Genomic DNA, 16,600 nt, shown 5'->3' with positions numbered 1-16,600 from the left:
AAAACTATCAGCACGGAATCGAAATGAATTAAAAAAAAAGTTGTAGATAGACATATTCTTGTGTTACAAAAGCGGATGTATAGTAGATTAAATTTATTTATATATATTATATTGAGTGAAAGTGATTCACTAAACATAAACGTAACATTTACGTAACTTAAATGCATCCGTAACACATAACGAGTTATTAGACAACTTATGCCCATGTGTAATATAAACATTTACTATTCAATTATTAAGGCAAAAAATTAGTTTATGACTTCAAACTTCAAAAACTGGTCCAGAAGTTTCCTGATTTAGTTGAAAGTAATTTAAATGTAACTTGGACACGTAGAAGTTACGTAAAATAAATTATTTGCCATTTGCTAATATTTGCCAATATTTTACATTGTTAAAGTATCAAAAAAAAATAAGTTTTTTATTTAGCAAAGCAAATTGTTGAAGATTTTCTGAAATTAATCAGTTTTTTTTCATTTTATTATACAAAAATTATAAAAAATATATATAAAGCAATAAATACACGTTTTTCATTAAAAATTCAATATAAGTACTTAATAAGTAATGTATATTTAAGATTTATTTTTTTAATTTATTTCTAAGTATAAATTTTAGTTTAAGATTTTAAATACGAATTTGAAATATTTAAAATTATTTTTATGTATATTAAATTAAATAATTTAAGAGTGTATATTAGAGTAAAAAGTTACAAGTACAAAATTGATGAAACGCAGACAATTTTTCAAATTTTACAATATAATCCTGGTAATTTTATCTAAAATTTGCTTGCACTTGATAAATTAGATAAAAATTGTAAAAACTTTTGCTAATACATACTTTATCTAAAAATTTTAGGCAAAAAGTTATATGTCTCTGAAAATTAACTAAAACATTTTTTCAGCAAAAAATAACACATAAAAACGTGTCACACCGGAAAAACGCTTTTTCGTTAAAAATTTAATGAACATTTTCAAATTAGTCTTGAAGAACATTTTTAAAACGTATAATTATTGTGAATTTTCATTATGTTATTATTAATATTAAATATTTAGAATTTTTGTTGAGAAATATAAAATAAAAATTGACACACATTAGAATAGGTATAACTTTAATAGACATTTTTCGGACTTTTTGATATAACTTCAAGCCCAATGATTTTAACCAAAATCTGATTAAATTTCTGATTAAAAAATACAAATTATTAATAAATTTTGGAATAAAATCAAAATTTGAAATATAAAATATTACGTATTATTTTTCTGTAAAATATGATAATTACTTAAATCATAACTAATTTATTTTAATTAAATCCGAAACAAGTACAAAGTGTTAGTTTAAAAATGTCAATTATTATTTGTATTAACTGAAAAAAATTTAATGAATATTAATTTAATACAATGCATTAAATTATAATTCTATTATCCCGCTTTTCATCTGCAAGAAAAATTATATAACCACACATTCACTCACTTACAAAATGAATAACAATTGCATTATGCAAAATGCAAATCCAACAAGCAAACAACAACAATCATATAATATATGTATATCTTTATCAATTATCATAAGTAGTAGATTTGAAAGTTACTCACTCGGATAATATCGAACAGGAAGTTACCGGATCCAGAACCACTTCCTCCTGAGCCACCGGCACTAGCTCCTGCACTAATACTGCCTCCTACACCGAAGGCAAATATCTGGGGGAAAAAAATAGATAATCAGAAATGTAATTGAATCGTCATCAAACTTCATGGACTTTTCCTAATATGTGAGTATGATACATTTTCAGTAATGTAAATTTGTTTTTTAAAAATTTTTTTTTAGAAAAAAAATGTATACTGTCTTACCTACCGCGACCGGTAGTACGAAAGACGATGTTTGGACGGCATTTTTTGTAGTAATTGTTAAGAATATTTAGAACTTACAAGAAAATGTAAATTCAGAAGAATTTAGACTGGTAAAAGCTGCCTTTTGCAAATTTATATGCATTTTTTCCAATTCTGTATGCACGCTGCGCATATGAGGCAAGGAGTATAAATATTGCACTTCTACGGTATAAAAAGTGGGTTTTCTCATTGTTGCTCAATGTCTATGTGTAGACAGATTTTTACGAAGGAATCCAAACAACAAATTGATAGGTTTTGTTCTGAATCCAAAGGTTGGTTCAACTACATTGACAGCTATCAAAATTGTTGTAAAAGACCAACGTATTACTATCAACAAACATATATTTTCAATAAATGTAAGGTGTGAATTTATACAACACATGTTCAATAGCAAACAATGATATGTCGGTGGGAATTAGGGTTTATACAAAAACCGACATTTCAGAAAACCGGTTTTCGAATTTTAATTTTACTAAAAAACCGGTTTTAACCGGTTTTGAATTTTATATAACAAATAAATTTTTGCTCGAATATTCTGTAATTTATCTGCAAATTTAGTGTAATTTGGAGTAGTATTTGACTCAATTTATTTATTGTTCAATTTTATAGATAGTAAACAAAATTATTTTAATTTTAATTAGTAGAACTAAAAAATAATAGTTTATCTTGATTAAATAACTTTGAAAATAATTATTTGTTATTCATGCATCATTTTCACATATAAGAATAAAAATATATTTATGATAGTGATAGGAAATTTTTCGAATAAATAAAAATAATACATTTTTAAATAAAAAAACATCATTAAACTAAAATAAAATAAAAAAATATTAGATACATGTTGATACGTACTTGTTAATATCAATTTTAGTTTTAAAAACAATTAAGCTAAACTAGGGTATTGTCTGTTCCGAGCAATTTTAATTAATTAATTTTAAACATTCTAATTGTTTTTTTGTTTAATAAAGTATGATTTCAAAAAACTGAGAACGTCTATCGAATTGCTTAGACGTGTTCTTTGTTTACTCACTAAATTTCCTGAAATAGAAAATACTCTCATACTTGCGACCAAATTATGCTTAATTGTTTTTAAAGCCTGATATAATAATTCTAAGTTTTTTGTTCTTTAATTTGTGGCTTCTAGGGTTTCAAATTCTTTTTTTAAGTCAGAGTAGAGGAAGTTACTTCTTCAAGAAGAAGTCACACTGACTTAAATTAATATGTACACTGGTATAAAATCTAAATTAATATAAGGTTGTCAAATATCTCCCTTCCGCCTTTTTGTATTATAAACCAAGAGCAAAAAAGCGGAAGGGAGATATTTGACAACCTAATATATACAAAACCTTTCTGGGAACCATTGCAGACTGATAAGATATCAAATGCTATTGAACCGATATGATTTCAAGAATCAAAACGCTTTCATATATCTTTTATATTTGGCTATATTTGTCATTTTCCATTTATACAGTGAAAACCGCTATAACCGCTAAACTTTATTCACTAAAACCCGGTTTTCGAATTCCATAATTTTCGCAAAAAAAAAACGGTTTTTAAAACCGGTTTTTGAAAACCGACAAATCCTAGTGAAAATAGTGTTGAGGTTGTCGTCCTTAAGTGTGTTTATTATTTTTTACCTCTTGTTACGGTTTTCGTCGTTCTGGTCATCGTCCAAAGATAAATCGTCGACAGCTGGTGAGTTTGCAGAGGCGGCTTCTTGTTGATCCTTAGGGGCATCTACTCTGGCCAAGGATATGTCACTGCTTTCACCCTGGACGTCGTTGACACTGTTGCCATCCTCGAAGGATTGGACCTGGGGTAAAAAGAAACAGGGCTGTAGACCAAAGTCTGATGGTAAAGGTTAATTTGGCATCCTTAATTCAGGAGTTGAAAGTGTTAGCAAAGACAGAATTTTGATGCAAAATGGTAGTAGTTGATGCAATGCAATGTGCACTTGAAGACATTCCAGAAAATTAGTGAACTAGTGGTGTATGGCATCGTGCCTTAAGGCAAATTGCTGGGAACTTCCCGTACCGTAATGAAATATTCGAGAAATTTTAAACGTTTTCAAATACATTATTACTTTCATTATTTTTGCTATCTGACTGAGCAAATCAAATGTAAATCATAAATGAATTATTACATTAACAATTGTCATTTCATTTCGAATTCAATTTCAAAAAATTGAAAGTTGCCTATTTTGCACAAAATTGGAAAAGTGCTCCCGCACAGTCACAGTCTAAACGCATTTGCAAATAATTCTGTGCGACATTTTCACTCACACTGTGCTTAGCTTGGCGGCATTTTCACATTTTTCAATAGTTTTTCACAAAATTCGAAAAGTGCTCCAATACATAAACAGTCTAAACGCACTTGGGTAAACATTTGTACCAGAGTGGCGCTTAGACTGTGCTTAGCCTGGGTATTTTTAGAATTTTTAATCTAAAATTACAAAAATATTTTATGGAAAATAAAAAAAGATGTAATATTTTTTTATCCTCAAAAGCAATTGTTTTGTCAATACAAGCAGAAAGTTTTTTAGATCATTCAAATAGGACGCTAAGTCCACTCAAAAACTGGCATTTTTTGCACATTTAGCTCTGTATCTTCGAAATGACGGGACCTGCCTTTGCCAAAAACTAGTCACCTCTTCTTTCAATCATTACAAATTAAATGTTTTCTAGAAGCACTTGAAGACAGTTCACAAAAATGTTGAAACAAATATTTTTTTACAAGAATATCTGGAAATTTTAATGCTTCATGGATCTTTTACCAAGTGCACATTGCATCAACAATTATGATATTAATACTATTTGTACGTTTATAACTACGTTTATATTCTATTTTATTTCTATTTATTTTATATTATTATTTACTAAAATTAGTGAAGATCTAAGTGGTTTAATGGAAATTCTAAAATTTAGATGGATGTTGCTCTAATAGTTGCAAAAGATGTAAGAACACTTAGGTGAAATATTATGTCAACATCCAAAAAAATCTTTGAAATGTTGATGATTTAGTAGTAGATTTGATGACAAATAGTTTGTGGTTGAGTAAATATATTTGTCTGGTTGATGCTAAAGTTTTTGTCTAGATAACGATAGTTAACCAAATGCAGTTTGCCAAAATACTTGATTTACCAATTTGCAGTCAAATGATTTTGGTGAATTATGTCAATTACGTGTCACACTTAAAAAATCCTGGAGATTTGTTTACAAGTATTTGTTTGGTGGATCAAAGTCGTCATGTTATTCTGGTAAATAATTTACCAATGTCAACTGTATTTTTTGGTATTCCTTGAGTTGTACAAAATTTAATAGATTACCATAAGATACTATCTCGTAGTCCAAAAATTTGTCTGTCCAATCACTTGTTCAAGTTTTTTATTATTGAATTTATCAACTAAAACTCTATTGTTGTCTAGAAAAATTGTCTTAGTCAACATTTCTGTTTGTCATCACTATTTCCACAATACTTCTGGTATCTATATGACAAATTAGATAGACAATTATCTAATCTTCTATTTTTTTTCTATTTTGTAGTCGTCATCGTCGTCATCAATAGAGTAAATTGATAGAATAGAATAGATGGTGAGTGACTTTGTTTTATGATTATGGTAGAGAAGTTGATGATTATTATTAGCATTGTTTTTTTTTGCCACTCTCGATCCTTTTTCGATTTTCAGTGACTTTTCAGTGATTGATATTGGTGATTAATAGAGGAAGAAGGGTTGGTGGTGTTGTGACGTCATGTTTTTGTCCATTTTTCGTAATGGCTTTGCTTTGGTCGAACTGTTGCTGGACTTTGTTCGGAAAATGTGGTAAATTATAAAAAAAAAACATATTAGACCTTTGATCATTCTCATCAGAGTAATTATTAGTGATTTTCAATTAAAATTCAGGGAAATTTTAAAAATTGGGGATAATTTTGACACAAATTTCTTTCAGCAAAAATGATTGATATGATTGAGATAATTAATTTTTTTTTGTTTATTTGAATTCTAGATAAAATTGACTATTAGCAAGTGTAAACTAATATTTTTTTTACTAAATTACATAATAATTTTACAAGCGTCTAAATGTGATATTTGTGCAATCCAATAAACATATTAGCAAGTTATATAAAGTATTTGCACTTTTCTTGTAATTTTTGTTGAATTATTTTTAAGAAACTCGTATAATTTTTTTTGTTCGGTTTACAAATTTTTAGATAACATTTACTATAAATTAGTGTTATATAAAACTTTCCAAAAAATTACTGGATTCTGTTAAAAGCACCTTAGCTCTGAAAATTTTTTGTTGGTATTATAAAAGTATATAAATTTTGAACATGTTTCAGTTTTTTAGCGAAATTTTTATGAATTTATTATAATCAAATTTACTTAAATGCAAATTCATATTTAACATCTAGAGCAAATTAAGAAATAACTATAAAAAAATAAATTGAAGTAAAAAGATACAATTTACTAGTTAAATAAAATTTTAGTTAAAATTCATTGTAGCTATCAAAAGTTTAAATTTAGTAAAGAAATTTAGTTTATTTTACTTAATGAAAAAAATTTCAAATAAAAATTGCCAAAAATATAAATAAAATGATAAATATTAAAAAAAAATCTTAGAATCTTAAACAGGAAATAAAACTAAGTAAAAAAGTAGCTTTAAAATTGGTACAAAACTTTTTTTAAAATACTAAAATATTTTTCAATAAAAAATTACATACGACTAATTAAATATACTATTTTTTTAGTAAATACGTAAATGAAATATAAGACGACTATTATTCAACTAGAAAACTAAAAAAGTTGTTAAAGTTTAATATTTCATATAATAAAAAAATCAAAATAAAATGTAGCAAAGAAAATTTTGTTATAAACGTAACAAGAAAAATTTATGTTTCGAAAAATAATCTTTTTGTCACATATATGTGACTTATATGGCCTTGTATCTATGGGCCATATAAGTCTTATAAGTAAGTATAAGTATATCTTAGTTTATTTCATTTTAATGTCAGATATATATGACCGACACATGTAATGTAGAATTTTTAGAGTCAGGCACACATGACTGACATAAAATAAAAAAACTCGAAAAACTGAAATAAATAAAAATGTACAAATGAACAAATGAATTAACAGCAAAAATTGATAAAAATAAAAAGAATCAGAACTAGTGGTGCGTGGCATCGTGCTTTAAGGCAAATTGCTGGAACTTTTGCACCAAAAATTAGATTTTTTAAAAAAACCTTTGAATGTTCCCAAAATCGTCGACGAAAATTTGTATCCGCACATACATCTATTTTTTCAAGTTATGCCAAAATGTTCAAAAACCTCTGAATCGTAAAGATATATAAAAAAATTATTTTTGATTTTTTAAGGAAAGTTAAAAAGAATTTTGAAACCAAATAATGAAAATAGAGAGACAAATAAAATAAAAAAGCGTATTTACATACTTATTTGACGAGAATGATCATATATATATTTCTTCAAGTTATTGTATTAGATAATACTAATGTTAGGCTTAATATTGTTTAATAGTTGTATTTTACTGCAATGAATTCAATTAGGATAATTTATTTTCTGTAATTATTAAATTTATTCCTGTATCCGTAATATTAATATAAATATAGCAACTTGTGAGAAAATGAATTTAAATCACATTGTTTTTTATAATTTTGAATCAATTTTCTATTTTTTTCGACGTAAAGACATATAGAATTTTTTTTTTTTTGATATTTTAAGGGAAGTTAAAAAGAATTTTAAAACCAAAAAGTAAAAATAAAGAGAAAAATAAAATAGAAAAGCGTATTTACATAATTATTTGACGGGAATGATCACAGATGGCAATTTGTGAGAAAATTAATTCAAATCCCAGCATGATTAAATTTCCTATAATTTTGAATAAATTTTCAAATTTTTGCGACCACATTTCCGAACGCCCTCAACAACATATCTTTCCACATGACATCTTTCCAAAAATCCAAAAATCCCTTAAAATCAAATTGCAAATATGCCAACCGCTTCCACTGCCGGACTATTGCCCAGGTTCAATCTGGTGGGCCCTTCATCATCATCATCATTATCACCATCATTTCCCTGTTTCGCCTCTGTCGTCGTCGTCGTCATCGATGACATCTCAACTTCCGTAACTGAAACCTCACTTCCTACGACCACTGAATCAATGACAGAAGATGACGAGGATGATGACACATTGTCATTGTCATCATCGTCATCGTCATCGTCGTCGCCTTCCAAATCCGGTGGGTAAGTCGGTAGAGCGACCGACACTTTTCGGCCGTTGTTGTTCGATCTGCCTTCGCCCGTCGACGGGTCGTTGGCTCCCGCTCCACCTAAGCCGCTTTGTAATAAATAACGGCCGACTACGCGGAATAATTGGCTAGATATCATCTGGATTTTTTGGTCTATCATCTAGGTAAAAGATACTGGATAAATTATTGATGATATTCAATTTAGTTTTAGGATAGAATTTATGGTCGATTGTGATGGAGAACGTGGATTTAGATATTATATTATATATAGGGTTTATATAGAAACCGACATTTCAGAAAACCGGTTTTCGAATTTTAATTTTACTAAAAAACCGGTTTTATATAGAAATTTTATATAGAAAATAAATTTTTGCTCGAATATTCTGTAATTTATTTGCAAATTTACTGTGGTTTAGAGCAGTATACGACTGAATTTATTTATTGTTCAATTTTATGGATAGTAAACAAAATTACTTTAATTTTAATTAGTAGAACTAAAAAATAATAGTTTATCTTGATTAAATAACTTTAAAAATAATTATTCGTTATTCTATTTAATTTAATAAAAATATTTTTATGATAGTGAAAAGAAAGTTTTCGAATAAATAAATATAATGTTAGAAGTTTATAGATTATTTAATTCTGTATCAATTTGCCGAATGTATCATTTATATTTATTGAATAATTTATTAGATATCAGATGTTTTTTGATAAATTGACTCAACTTTGGCAAAATTTGACACCATTTTGTCTTTGGACACAACAGATATAATTTCCTTTTGGCAGTTTTAAAAATTAGAAATAATATTATATTAGAAGATATTATATAATAAGATAGTTTCAATGTAATTTTAATCTTTTTATTTGCCAATTTGGACGAAATAGAAAATTTTATCCTTTGATAATTATCCATGAGCCCATATTAATCCCAAAAATTTTTTAGACCTTATTTTTTAGAGTCTTGGGTGATTTTAGAGTATACCGAGTTGCTGTAGGGTGTTATGATGTTAGACAAATTTATAGATTAATTAATTTTGTATTTTCTAAATACATCAATTATATTAATCAAATGGTAAAAAAGTTATGAATAATACAACGAATAAATGTATATTTAATAAACAAACGATATATTTTTCAGATTCCAGTGATTTTTATGAGTATATCGAGTTGCTGTAGGGTATAATGATGTTAGACAACAAACAAATTTCCCCCATATACCATTTATATTTATCGAATGGTTTCAAAGATATAATATTTGCAATGAAAGATGTACATTTGCTTTATATTCATTGAATAATTGGCTAGATATCATCTGGATTTTTTGGTCTATCATCTAGGTAAAAGATACTGGTGAATAATAAGAATTGCCAAATATTATAGATTTTTTTTTCATTTCACTTTATTTTAGCAATCAGAAATACAAAATGATAGAGTGATTTAAATTTGAAGACTTTATGGTTTTAAGTAAGAGATTGATAATAGTGGACGCAATAATTAAATTAAAATAAATTAAATGATAATTTATTTTAAGATGGCTATAATTGGTGACTAATTTGGCTGGAGTTTGAACTCATATAATTTTGTTAGTCCTTAAAAATTTCAAAAATTTTTTGAAGGCATCATTTATGTTTTAAGTTATTATTATTAAAGTTACCAAGTATTTCTGGTGAAATTTGCGATATAATTAAGGTAGTATGTGATTTTGGACGTGGATTTAGACATTGGATGATTATATTAAAATTTTACTGGCAACAAATTCAAAGTCTTCAGAACCATATTAGATAAATTAGAAATTGTTATCATTTGGCAGTTTTTAAAATTATGATTAATATTATGTAAAAAGATATCACATAATTAAATAGTTTTCAATGTAATTTTAATTTTTCTATGCCAAATTAGACAAAATAGGAATTTCTATACTAGATGATTGTAATTGGTTACTAATTTGGACAGAAATGGTGTCCATTGTTTCATATATATTTTTTTTCAATCTATTTAATTAATTTTGAAGTCGTTTTGTAAAAAATTATAAGTTCTCATATAATTGTTCTTTTTAATTAATTTTTTATTTAATTGTCTCATATCAGAAATGAATTTAGTTTTACATTTATTTTAACTTTACTATTATCAATGATGTTATTATATTACATTGCACTTTTTTATCATATTCCTTAAACTTCAATTTTAATTTTAATTTTCCAGAATTTTTAGGACGTATCAAAATTATTTTTATTGAAGTTTCTAAGTTTTTTTTGGTAAAATTTGTAATAGTATTAGAGTAGATTATAATTATAGATACAGATATTAGATATTAGATAACAGATGGTAATTATTTAGTCTCCATTTTTGCCAAATTCTGCACAAAATTGTATAAAATACTGATGGTTGTTCTTTGGCAGTTTTCAAAATTAAAATTAATATTATTCTAGAAATCTAGAAGATATTATATAATATGATAGTTTCAATGTAATTTTAATATATTTTTTTACCAAATTAGACAAAATAGTTTAAATAATTTTATACTTTGGTGGTAGTTCATATTATATATTAAGCAGACATATTACATAATAGATATCTTTTATTGAAATCTTTAATTCAATGAAATATTAGCTGGGAAAATAAGAAAACTGAAAACATAAGCCCATATTAGTCCCTAAATTTTTTTAGAGAATATCTTTTAGTTTCTTGGGTGATTTTAGAGTATACCGAGTTGCTGTAGAGCATTATAATGTTAGACAAGTTTATAGATTATTTAATTTTGTATAAATTTGCAGAAGACATCATTTATATTAATCAATTGGTTCAAAAGTTATGATTTTTTTAATAAATAAATAATACATTTAAGACAATACATTTTTCAATATTTGTTCTATAGAATAATTCTATGTATTATTTAAATTCTTTGGTTGTTTTCGAGTATACCGAGTTCCTTTAGGGTATTATAATATTACACAATTTTGCAAAGTATTCAATTTTGTATAAATTTGCAGAAAACCTCATTTATATTAATCGATTGGTTTGAAAGTTATAATTGTATAATTCATAAATGTACATTTAAGACATTACTCAAGACTTTGTTCTAAAATTGGCCTATATATTTGTTCAATTTCTTTGCCGGTTTCGGAGTATTCAAAATTGTTGTAGAATATTGTAATGTTAGATAATATCATAGATTAGTTAATTTTGAATAATTTTTCCAATTACATCATTTATATTAATCAATTGGTTTAAAAGTCATAAACATTAAAATGCACAATGTACATCTAAGGTAATTACCATTGACCAAGACTTTGCCTAAAATATTTGCTTGTTTCATAGGCGATTTATAAGTATACCGAGTTGCTGTAGGGTTCTATTATGTTAGACAAATTTATAGATTATTCAATTTTGTATATATTTGCTGAATATTAATCGAATGGTTTACAAGTTACAAAAATTTTTTTAAATAAACGCATCCAATTTGGTTCTTGTCAATTTGAATTACCACAAGAGACTTGATCTATTTGATTTTTTGGGTATACCAAATTGTTATAGAGCATTATAATGCCAGACAATATTGTAGATTATTCAATTTTGCACAAATTTCCTGAAAACACTATATGTATTCTATAAATATTTTAAAAGTTATAATAGATGCAACACAATTTCGTCTAGTTGTTTTTCCCAATTAGGCAAGTTTAACAACCCACAACTAATGTGCGTAATATTTTTTTAATCTAATAAATAATTCAATAAACTTTAAATGACCTTCCAGTTCCGATTCCAGATTCTTGTTTGAAATTTCATTTTGTTACATTATATTATATCTAAATCTGAAATGGTGTCGATTTCTTAATTTTTTTATATACAAATTAGAAATTTAATTCGAATGTTTGGCCTTCGGGAATAAATCAATTGCATATATAGGTGAATATTCTCATATTGCACAATTAAAATTGAATCGGATTAAAATTTAATTTTTTATTATCACTTGGAATCTTCTAATGGATTAATTAATTAAAAATAATAAATAAATTTTTAATTTGAAATTGCAACAAAATCTAAATTGTACTCATCAATCAAGGATTGTCAAGTTATTTAATGGAGTGCATTCGTTTACTATATCTGTAATTTGAATGAAATATTCTATAAATTTATTAAAAATTAAATGGTCTATAAATGTTTGTCAAATGAATTTTCAAAGTATACCGAATGATTTTAGAGACTTTTGATATTAGACAATATTTTAAAGCATTTTATAACCAGCATAATTTTCTAACACATAATTTACCACAACCTAATAGTTTACAAGTTATAGATACTACAAAAGTATCATAATATAAAAGTAGTATAAACATATTACTTTGTAAGTTAATAACTGTAAACTATGTATAGTACAGTGGGTTTATTTGAGTCAATGTTATCATATGGTGAAATATGAAAGTTCTAATACAATCTGGCCTTCTAATTTAAATTTTGTAAAAAAAATTAAACTAATTAACTTCCCGTAGGGTAAGTTATAGTAATCGCAAAAAAATCGAAAATGAAAATTTTTATATATCTTTACGTTTCAGAGGTTTCTGAATATTTTGGCATACCTTAGAAAAAATGGATGTATGTGTGTCGTGTGTGTGTGTGTGTGTGTGTGTGTGTGTGCGTGTGTGTATGTATTGCGGATACAAATTTTCGTCGACGATTTCGGGAACACGGATCAACCGATTTAAATAATTCAAAAAACATTCGATTCGTATTGATAAGGAGACGTGCTGATTAGTTTTTGGCAAAGGCAGGTCTAGCCGTTCCGGAGATACGGGGCAAAAGTGCCGAAAACGGTAACTCAGTGTTTAAGAGAACGGAGCGTCCGATTTTAATAATTCAAAAAAACATTTTATTTGTATTGACAAGATAAAGAATTGATCAAAATTTCATAAAGGCAGGTCTAGCGGTTTCGGAGATATAACGAAAAAGTAAAAAAAAATGCCATTTGGCGGTCAAAAATGATCATTAGACTATGCACATCAAATTTTCAGATCTTTTAAAGATTTTAACAATAAGTATAATTTTGTTTATTTTCCTATGGGTCCGTATAATGTTTACCCCCGTAGACAGCAACGCCGCGCTTACGCGCTTTATATTTCGTCTCTATGCAGTTAAAGCAGTACGATTGCTCTGAAAAACAAGTTCAGATCTTCCAAAATATGTCAAAATAAAGAAAAATTTTTCTTAAAAAAAAATAAAAATTAAAAAAAAAATTTTTTTTTAAAAATTTTTTTTAAAAAAAAAGTAATTTTTTGTCCAATTTATAGTTTCTCAAAAATCTTATTTTTTCGAAGTAAATTTTTTTCAATTTTTCAATTTTAATCATTTTTAAAAAAAATAATAATTTTTGGTACGGGAAGTTCCAGCAATTTGCCTTAAGGCACGATGCCCTAATTGCCTTAAGACAGAATTCCACTTACAGCTAGTTAGATTTAATCTTACCAATGACAAATAATTGTGGTAAAATATTTTTTTTGGCGAGGACGGAGTTGATTTAATAGATAAAAAATTATATATGCATTTTTGTAGTTTTAAAATGTCTACAATAGTACCTGCTAATCATTATTTACGTATTTAGTTTACTAAGCTATTATTAAATTAGTGATAAATTATTTTTAAATACATTTTCCCATATCAACGACTATTGAATAACATGGGAGCTTTTTGTCGCCTTTTGTCGCTTTTTTTATTTATAAAGCAAAATTTTATAATGACATGTTATTTTTTGTAATTACATAAATCTATTACAACATATGTATATATTGTCGTCATCAATAATTAACAATTCATCATTTATATTGGAGAAAGTATTTGTGACCCGTCGGTCGCCTTTTTTTCATTTCTTCTATTTGAATTTGGACAATCGTCAAAGAGTTTCTAATATTGCATAATTATATATATATATATATATATATATATATATATATAAATATTCTAAATATGTATTTGTTGCCGATTTTGGAAAATACAAATACTATTTTGTTAATCTGCGAGAAGAATTGATCTATGTCCTATTTTGAAATATCACTTGTAACTTTTTAACCGATTGTCCGAAGTAAATGAAATATTTGACAAATTTGTGCAAAATTAAATGATTAATAATTTTGTATAACAACACATTACTCTACAGCAACTCGGTATACTTTATAATTGCATTTGAAAACATAGTAGCAACGCAAGAGATGATTATGAGCTATGCATGAGATTGCATAGTAGTTATGCAATCTCATGCATTTACTTCGAACATTTCTCATAATTTTTAAACCGTTCACTCAATCCATATAAAATATTCGGCAAATTTGTTTAAAATTGAATAATCTATGACTAATCCTAAGACCAAACCCTTCTACATCAACTCGGTGTACTTTTAAATCCCCGTCGAATGTTAAACAGTACTTTTTTCAGTTTTTTATCGCCCGTTCGCTCGGTTTTTGTTTCAAATTGACCTAAATGCGTTCACATATTCATTTAATGTGTACACATGCAAAAAATTGCATAAATACAATCTCACTCATATAATATTATTACATAAATATATATAAATATACAAATGTTGCTCGGTCGTGTTGTTCGCCTTGCTTTTGAACGACCTCGCTCGGAGCGAATGAAGAAAAAAATTAATAATCATTTCCACTTTCGTGAATCGAATTGAAATATGATATAGACAGATGTAAAACACATTTCCCTTTGATAAAAAAATAATTAAAACATGAGTTTATTAGTAGATTTATTGAAATAATTGGCAAAAACTAGTAAAGGTTTTGATATGCAATGATGTAAAATATTATTTTTAAAAAATACCGAGTTGCTATAAGGCATTATAATATTAGACAATATTAAAAATTATTTAATTTTAAATAAATTTCTCAAATATTCTAGTAACTCCAGACAAATTGTTCAAAAGTTACAAGACATATAATAAATAAATAAACAAATAAATCCTGGACGTCTCACATCATGCAATTAGATCAAAATAGTAAGAATTTAATATATCAATTTATTTTAACTAGTTGGTTTGGTATTTAGCCTTAAGGCAATTTACATGAACTTCCCGATATGTGTAAATAATCGACTTAATAAAAAAAGTGTAAATAATATACTTCATCAGTCCTACTTAAAAAAACGATAATAATTTTAGCAAAGTTTGATGAATTTTTAAAATTAAACTACTTGTCGTAAAGCCGTAATATTTCAGTAAGTTCTATAAGACCATGATGTTTATCGCCAAAAAAGTTCCATGAAAATCGGCTTAAATTTTTTTTCAACAGTTAATTACAAGAAAACGGCTCGTTAGATTTTCACCTGAAATTAATCAGTACTATTCCCAACTAATATCTTTCGAACAGTTTTGATTTTTAAAATCGGTTCGGTAGGATGAGCTTAAATGTAAACTAGTGGGGCGCATGGCATCGTGCTTAAGGCAAATTGCTGGAACTTCCCGCTACCAAAAATTATTTTTTTTTGAAAAAAAGATTAACATTTTTTAAAAAAATTTTACTCTAAAAAAAATAGATTTTGAGGAACTATATAATTTTTGACAAAAACTTACTTTTGTTGAAAAATTTATTTTGAAATATTTGGAAATTCTGAACTTTTTCAAAGCAATCGTACTGCTTTAATGCATAGAGACTAAATATCGAAGCGCGTAAGCGCCGCGTCCGCTGTCTAAACGCATAAGCATTGGTACGGAACCCAAGGAATGTAACAAAATGTATACTCATTGTTAAAAATCTCTATAAAATATCTGATAATTGATGTGCATATGTCTAATGTCTAATGATTATTGTTGACCGCCAAATGTTATTTTTTTTTACTTTTTTACTAGATCTCTGAAACCGCTAGACCTAATTTCATAAAAATTTCATCAAATCTTCATCTTGATAATGCAAGAGTAAAATGTTTTTGAATTATTCAAATTGCTTCATCCGTGTCCCGAAATCGTCGACGAAAATTGTATCTGAACACACACAAAATGCACGCCACACACACACATACACACAATTATCAATTTTCTCTAAGGTATGCCAATATATTCAGAACCTTTGAAACGTAAAGTTATATAAAATTTTCATTTCGATTTTTGTGCGATTACTATAACTTACCTACGGAAAGTTAATTATAAATAAATCAATTATCACCTCCAGAACATTACATCGTCATTTCATTTCGAATAAATTTCAAAAAAAAAAAATAGTTGCCAAATTTCCACAAAATTGAAAAAGTGCTCCAGCATAGTCACAGTCTAAACGCATTTGCAAACATTCTGTGCGATATTTTACTATACTGTGCTCAGCTTGGCGGCATTTTCACATTTTTCAATAATTTTCACAAAATTGGAAAAGTGCTCCAGTACACAAACAGTCTAAACGCACTTGGGTAAACATTTGTACCAGAGTGGCGCTTAGACTGTGCTTAGCTTGGGTGATTTTTTGAAT

General features: G+C 26.7%; 1 protein-coding gene across 1 annotated transcript in view; it reads right to left on the bottom strand.

Moving 5' to 3' along the window:
* LOC113373095 overlaps window positions 1-16,600 on the bottom strand; it is a gene marked incomplete in the record, with an annotated part of 65,449 nt that overhangs the window by 7,607 nt on the left and 41,242 nt on the right. Inside the window, 2 exon segments of the mRNA XM_026613417.1 lie at window positions 1,590-1,694; window positions 3,521-3,696. Of these exon segments, the coding sequence (XP_026469202.1) occupies window positions 1,676-1,694; window positions 3,521-3,696 (195 nt within the window).

The sequence above is a fragment of the Ctenocephalides felis genome, unplaced genomic scaffold, assembly GCF_003426905.1.
Source record: "Ctenocephalides felis isolate EL2017-DRISC unplaced genomic scaffold, ASM342690v1 CF-g0.4_SCAFFOLD_01604, whole genome shotgun sequence".
In the NCBI taxonomy this organism is placed as follows: domain Eukaryota; kingdom Metazoa; phylum Arthropoda; class Insecta; order Siphonaptera; family Pulicidae; genus Ctenocephalides; species Ctenocephalides felis.
This window is presented reverse-complemented; position numbering and strand designations above follow the sequence as displayed.